General features: G+C 47.2%; 2 protein-coding genes across 2 annotated transcripts; one reads left to right on the top strand and one right to left on the bottom strand.

Annotated features, from left to right (window-relative positions):
• Positions 1-419: 419 nt before the first annotated feature.
• Positions 420-2,119, bottom strand: M421DRAFT_398150 (cytochrome P450; the record flags this gene model as incomplete). The annotated part of the gene is made up of 4 exons (XM_033590155.1): positions 420-1,012; positions 1,063-1,511; positions 1,575-1,689; positions 1,738-2,119. 4 exons carry the CDS (start codon positions 2,117-2,119, stop codon positions 420-422), a joined length of 1,539 nt encoding a protein of 512 aa, XP_033445868.1.
• Positions 2,120-4,213: 2,094 nt separating this feature from the next.
• M421DRAFT_398148 (uncharacterized protein) lies at positions 4,214-6,575 on the top strand. Its single transcript, XM_033590154.1, has 3 exons — positions 4,214-4,552; positions 4,605-4,780; positions 4,830-6,575. The coding sequence occupies exons 1-3, from the start codon at positions 4,222-4,224 to the stop codon at positions 6,531-6,533; spliced, it is 2,211 nt and encodes a 736-aa protein (XP_033445867.1). The 5' UTR covers positions 4,214-4,221; the 3' UTR covers positions 6,534-6,575.
• The last annotated feature ends 532 nt before the right edge of the window (positions 6,576-7,107 follow it).

Below are 7,107 nucleotides of genomic sequence, written 5' to 3'. Positions count from 1 at the left end.
GAGCTGTAACGAGGCAAAGTAGGTGGAGAATTGGAGTGTATGGGGTGGTGCGGGGAACATGACGACAATTAAGATTGAGAGTGTTGAGAAGAGTGGGCTTGAGACGGTGGCGATCATTGTTGCTAAGCTTAGATGTGTCAAAGCTGATGCTGCGGGTGTGAATATTGAGCTGGGCGTGTCTCACGTCGTTGCTGTCACAGATTTGCGACTGAGACAATGTAAGAGCAAAAGGAGCTGACATTGGATTGTCTGGTAACGAGCGACACGATTATGCAGTGTCGAATTCGCTTCTGCCAGACCATAGGGCTGCAATTTGAATACGGATCGAGTATACGCAGGCGACGATAAGTCGTGCTATCTTGCGGGATCACCCCCAGCGCACATCTATTCGCGAAGTACGCATGAAAAATCTTTACTGCTTAACTCAAAACCTCCCCTGTATGACGAGCTTTGATCTTACATAACAAAGGATTCTTCATCCATAGCGCAAAGGACTTCTGTTCTAGCCAGCCTTGGCTCTCTTTGCAGAGCTCTAAGTCGAAGCATAACATGACTGAAGCAAGAATAAGCCGTATTTCATGCAAAGCCATATTCTGACCAAGGCAGTTCCGATGGCCCCATCCAAAAGGCTGCAAAGCGTCATGCACATCATTTGCATATATGGCGTTTTCTCTAGGCATCCACCGCTCTGGGATGAATTGGTCAGAATCCCGAAAGTTGGCTTGGGAGCGATAGGTGGAGTAGTGATGGACTGATACTCTAGTTTCTTCTGGTATCCATTTCCCAAGAATCTGTTGACCACCTGCAGGTATAACGCGAGGGCTTCCAATAGGGACTGGAGGGTAGATTCGGAGACCTTCTTTCAAACAAGCGTTTAGGTACTTGCACTGAGCAAGACTGTCAAACGTCATATCTTTAGGTGACTGGAATCTATTCCGAAGTTCGTTGTTTAGACGCGTGCACTGTTTGGTGTTTTGGAGCAGATAATATGTTAGACCACTTAGCAAAGTGGCTATAACTAAGTGTTAGTTTCAGGTTTTGCATTTAACCACAGACACTCACCTGTGGTTTCAGATCCAGCCATCATGAACAATTCGGCGTTTGAATGCATCTCCTCTGTTGAGAGGGCGTTCTTAGAGTCCTGTGCCAAGATGATAAGATTCCAGATGTCAGGCTGATCAGAACCTTCTTGCAAACGTTGATCCACGCGGTTAGCTGAGTACTGACAGTGAGTTTTTCGTTGCTCTGTGACCCATCTAGGCTCATATCGCTTAAACATTGAGTCTAGAAGGGGATAGTAAGCAATAATTGATGCAAAGGGCAACATCTTAAGTGACTCAAAAATAGAACGAACCCAAGGGCTTAGCTCATTCTTCTCTAGTAAGCTAAGAGAATGACCAAAGCATAGTTTAGCCATAGTATCAAAGGTAGCGAAATTAAACAATTGCGTCAACTCAGCAGGTTGCTGGCTATCGGCAATCTGAACTAGCTTTGTCAATAGGATGTCTACACTTTAGGACAGAGTTAGTGAAGAATTCAGTAATGGTCTTTTCAGTTCTAGAGACTCTACGTACTATGCTTTGAACAGGGGTTCTTGCTTTTTAAGTGCACGGTCGGAGAAGGCTGGCGAGAAGAGCCGGCGAACTCGTGCGTGATCCTCAAAAGTGGCGTTTAACATGCTTGGGACACCTTTACTTTTTTAGCGACTGCAAAAGAGAAACGTCAGAGCTTTTATACCATTGATAGGTTGTGCGGAGAATTCTGGTGCTTTGTGGTTCTCTGGTCTACCCTTGCTGTGTCCATGGATATCTCTCCATGCCTGTGCTGTTGCATAGCTGAGGTCGGTTGGTCCAAATCGAACAACGGGTCCATATTTGATGTGCAACTGATACATCCACTGTACATCTCTTCCTTGAATTGCGGCTAGCCAATATGGGATCCGGCTGATTGAACACAACCTTGGCCCTGGAAACTCCACAAGAGGATGCAAAGTCAGAAAGTATACATATTGTGCTGCAAAGTACGCGCTGAGCAAAGAAAGTATAAGCGTGATGGAATTGAATACAAGACTGTTGTGCAACAAAAGAGAGGGCAAAATGCCAGGACTCTTCTGATCCATAGTAGCTGTAATGGTGTACTTCGTATTGTAGATGTCAAAGACTTAGTGCTTATTTAAAGCATATGTTGAGACCTGTCTCAAAGCAAGGGGCCTGCGGAAATATATAGAGTCTCCCCCCTCCCATCTATGCGCTGCTGTTGAGCTTCGGTAAATTAGCCAAAATAGAAACACAATCTAATCGTTTATTATCATTGGTGCAACTTTAGCAGGGAACTCATACCTAGTCCGTATTAAGGTCAATGCCGCAACTAAGTTGCACATAGGTGCCGCTTGGGCCGTGTTGTGAACGCCCCTGGAATCGGTGTAACGCGTTGCTACTAGAAGATGTCTCTGCAGAAGCTTCTCCGCTAAAATTCAATGAAGTTAGTAAATCCATAGCAACTGCTTGACTACTTCTTTGTGTTAAGTTGTCTGTATCAGTCAATTGATCTTCCTGGCAGATGTGCATAGCTAAGGGAAGCCAAGCACGCCTGTTAAGAAGTACAAGGAGCGGGGTACTGTGTTAAACTCGTTTCGCCCACACTTGCATGAGACCTTCAATGCGATAGGACATAACTTAGAGGACGAGATTGATTAAGTCTAGCGCACAGTTGCTCACCAATGTTCCTGACCCTACCACGTGTTCTCGTAGCTTGGCAATCCTGGGCTCGACGTCTATACTCCCAATCCAACTGTCGTTCGGTTGGCCTCAGACCGAATTCTCTTCGCCCTACGAAGTTCGCGCTGGTGAGTAAATCGTATATTGGGAGTCGTGTACTTCTTCTCTTTGATTTTGATCAAAAGCACCATTGGGTTCACCTGCATCTGCATGGATTAGCGGAGACAAGTGACCTAAACAAACATATTCATCGTGTGGCTCACTGCCGTACCAACCCTAATATTTGTGTTCGCCAGCTGCAGACCCCTAGCAGCTACTGTACCTGGAACCCCGCTTTGTGAGTTTCCCAATGTAACAGTACATCCCGGTTGAGTAACTCAGAGCGTAGCAGAAGTCTTGCGGCTGAAAATTTCTCAGAGACGTCTGTCAGCAAATGATCAGTTTGGAGACCGTCAGCTATGCTGTGTCAGCAGTTCAGGCAATGACAGACTGAGTATCTGCCTTTGTACCATGCTACATTGCCTCCAAACTACAGATGCCTCGCCGAACAGAAATCACCGTCTGATGCAAGTCGACACCAAGTGCACGATTTTGTGCCTCACCAAACATGTACACCACAGCACGCTTTATATTATCGCATCACTTGCAAAAAAATACAAGTGTGGTCATTCCACATTATCGCGAAGGTACCGCAGGGTATGCGCGTATTGTCTCATCGCCACAAATACAGGCTACTCCTTTGCCAATCAAGCAGCCTCATTTTATTAACTTATACGAAGGTTGGAAGTGCAAACCTTTGTATTCCCTACTAAATACTTAGCGTGTGCACTGACCCTTGCGTGCAAACCTTTGTATCTTAAACGTGCAAACCTTTGCCCTTAATATGCCTTAATGTTGATGCAACTTAAGCAGGACGTGTAGTAGACAAGTCTAAATTGTGTGTGTTAATTTAGAGCGAAGGGTTTACTAATTGCGCAGGAGTATTGCTGCAGAAGTTCAGGTGACGGCGTTCATTGAAGTTGTAGAACGCGTATCGATAAGCAACAGAAGACTACCTAGCGTGCACGAGCTGATCAAACACGTTATCTACTGCTAACTTGCAACGAATTAAATTAACCGGACACGGGACTTGCCTCATTCACACTTGCACCCTCTGTGTGTTCTGTTGCAGGTTATTCGGTTCTTTGCTCTTTTAAAATGATGACATCAAACAGTATATACATGCCTGACCTAAAAACAAAACCTTCATTCCGCGGTCTTCCAGGATATGCACGTCGTGCATCATTGGCAAATGCTCAGCCTGATCACACGGCGGGGTAATGCAAAGAATGGTCCTATCGTGCAGCAGACAGCCCACACCAACACTCTCCCGCTCTAAATATAGACATCTGGATTCTCACATTCAAATTCATCGTGACCACTATGAGGGGGCCAGAGAGTACATACATAAGGCGAGTACCTAGCCTTGTCGCGAGGCACAATCGTAGCCTTTCACACCACCAGCATGTTTCCATTCCAAAGCGCTCGTACAGATCACCGATCAGTCGCTTATACCAACCTTGTGACAAATCAGTCATATAACGTTGGCGAGAGCATTGAAGAGCACCATATCAATCAACTGAGTAGCAATGTCAGTGACACTGATGGTAACGATTCGCACGATAGCACAGTCCGAAACAGCATGACTAGCCCTCATCTAAAGGATGATTTACCCAAGACCTATACTGGACCAGCAGTTGAAGGCTGGCCCACCGCTCCTCGGAAGCTTCGCGGCTTCTCAGTGCAATTACTGATTGGAGACACGCTTTTGATCTTGTTGCCAGTCGCATTTCTTGGTACATGAAATCATGTCTTGGTGCATTGTTACATCTTGCTGACTTAAAGTAGCGCTCGGGATTTCTGCATGGCAACTCAATGGAAAGGAGTTGTCGAGTAACGGCCAAGCTGTGGAACGTGCGATGAGCCTAGGTCCAACAATATATCCCCTTGCTTTTGCTGCGATTAGTGGCCGATGTTTGAGAAGCATAGCTGTCCGTCTCGCAGAGCGGGGAACCACTTTATTGGTAGGCACGCTACCTCACATCGCATTATAGCACACTGACTTGCAGATAGATGTTGGAAAGACTCTTGGGTAGCCAAAGTCTTGTTTCTGCGATTGGTACTGCATGGAGCCTTCGCTCGGCCAACTCCATCTCAATTTGTCTCCTCCTACTCTGGGCTCTATCACCATTGGGTGGGCAAAGCTCACTTCGTCTGTTGCACCAGACGAATTCCACGGTGTCAGAAAATGGTACAATCTACTACTCTAACCCTGTAGCACCTATAGATATCGAAGAGGCTGGTAACTGGCTTCCCATTGTTTCCACGGTCCTCACCGCGAGTCTAGCAGCTTCCGTAGAAGACAGAGCCAGAAGTGTTGACTCATGGAACCATCCGAGAGTACCAAGACTCGACACGATAGAGCAAAAGGCTGTTACCGATGCCTTGGAAGAGACCTGGATCGATGTGGACTCGAGCAAGAACCAAACGTATTCTTCATGGACTGGGATAAATGTTCAAGGGTTACGCCAAACTACGCATGCTGCATTCCAAGTCAAGCACAACTACATGTACCTTGACTGCCCACCTCCATCTATTGATACGCCTGAAAACACCCTTGATGGACTGTACGCATCTAATATGGCCGTTTTTCCGCGATTGGCTCGCACAGAGGCCAACCAAAGTGCTTCTGATACGCTCACCAACGTCAGCATCGCTGGTTCCACTGTGAGTGAGGTCTCGTCGCAGTCATTTTTCCTGCGAGCTGCAAAATTGACAAACAGCACTGATGGAACACCAAACATGACGACACCTTGGTTCTTCTTGGACCGGGAACCCATAAGTTTTCTATTTGGCCTCCACATCTCAGGACGCCAGAATGCCAACACTAATTTACCCATGGAGAGCTTATTTGTAATGTATACGTGTTCTCTACATATCATTACTGTGGATGTGCAGATTGTATGTCGATCAGGTGACTGTAGCGTGACTCGACTTCGTCGCATTCCGAACGAGTCTGCTTCGTCTCTCGAAGCTGCTTGTGAAACTGGACCATTTCATCGAATAGGATGCATGACAAACGCCACAAACACCGTCTTCCAGTTTCTGCGGTATCTTCCTACGTCAGTAGCCTCACTATTCTCGCACTATAAGGATCAAGCAACAACGAATGGCGCCTTCACGAGGTGGCTTATGGGCAGCGACGACCCCTTCGGCGCCTTAAAGCTGCTGTCACTCGCCACGATCACGGATCGGGAAAGAATAAACCGTCTCACCACCATGTTAAACACATATTTCCAAGGCTGCTCTTGGGGCTATCAAGTCACCAGAGCTGCTTTATACGACAAGCCAGATTATCCGTGGGCCGGTGAAAGAGATTCACGCTCGCCCGACCGTTGGATCAGCGCAAGCGATGCCATTTTCTCGGATCTGGTACCGGTTTATCGAGCAGATGTGGGTTGGATCATGAGCCTCCTCCTGATAAGTCTCATCTTACTTATGCTTGGTATTGTCAATTTAGCACATTCGCTCACAACTATTGCTCCCGACATTTTCTACTACGCATCCTCTCTGGCACGAGAAAATCCGTACACCAATACTCCAGATGGAGGGACAGCTCTGAGCGGTTCGGAGCGCAGCCGTTTGCTGAAAAATATGAAGCTCCAGGTCGCAGATGTAAGCCCAGAAAGCCAATATGGATACGTCGCAGTGAAAAGTGTAGAAAGTCAAGAAGACTTCTTGCCGAGTCGTCTGAGGAAGGATAGAATGTATTGGTAGCAGGTTCTCGAGTCGCTTGACCATAATGATCCCATAAATACCTGCTTGGGACCGATTTCAAGGGCTCCCACTCCTAGCTTTGTCAGATAAGAGCGAGCGGAGAGAGGTCGGATCTGCGCAATCGAGCAGGGACCTGTCGTGCAGCCAATCAGCAGTTGCCAGGTCGATTAAGCGAGACCTGGCAACTCCTGATTGGCCCGCACACCGGCGGCCGCGAACAGCGCTAATTCCCCCCCCCACTTCAATCCTGTAGCAACCAGCACGACGCCACGGCAGAGACACCATGGCCACAATCATCAATAAATCATTATACCACCTAAGATCTCGTTAAGCACATACTCTGGCTCACAGTGCAAGCATCTGACAATTAAGAGTCTCACTGCCGCAACTAAACTGCCGCAATTAAACTGCTGCAACTGAACTGCCGCAATTGAAATGGCGCAACCAGCGTACCGCGACCCAACAACAGTCCTTAGGGACCAAGCTAACTGGACTGGCTAGCTCGCGCAGCTACAGGCGAGATGCCTGTCGCGCAATATCTAGGACAAGATTAACCTAAAGACAACTACACTAC

This window comes from Didymella exigua (assembly GCF_010094145.1).
Source record: "Didymella exigua CBS 183.55 unplaced genomic scaffold M421scaffold_27, whole genome shotgun sequence".
NCBI classification, from domain to species: Eukaryota; Fungi; Ascomycota; class Dothideomycetes; order Pleosporales; family Didymellaceae; genus Didymella; species Didymella exigua.
The sequence above is the reverse complement of the archived record's forward strand: the minus strand, read 5'-3'. Positions and strand labels throughout refer to the sequence as shown.

Excerpts from the sequence above, each read along its gene's own strand:
- M421DRAFT_398148 (XM_033590154.1), top strand. The coding sequence starts at position 4,222 with ATGTTTCCATTCCAAAGCGCTCGTACAGATCACCGATCAGTCGCTTAT. Across the intron at positions 4,553-4,604 it reads GTTGCCAGTCGCATTTCTTG|CGCTCGGGATTTCTGCATGG; the intron begins GTACATGAAATC and ends GACTTAAAGTAG. Across the intron at positions 4,781-4,829 it reads AGCGGGGAACCACTTTATTG|ATGTTGGAAAGACTCTTGGG; the intron begins GTAGGCACGCTA and ends ACTTGCAGATAG.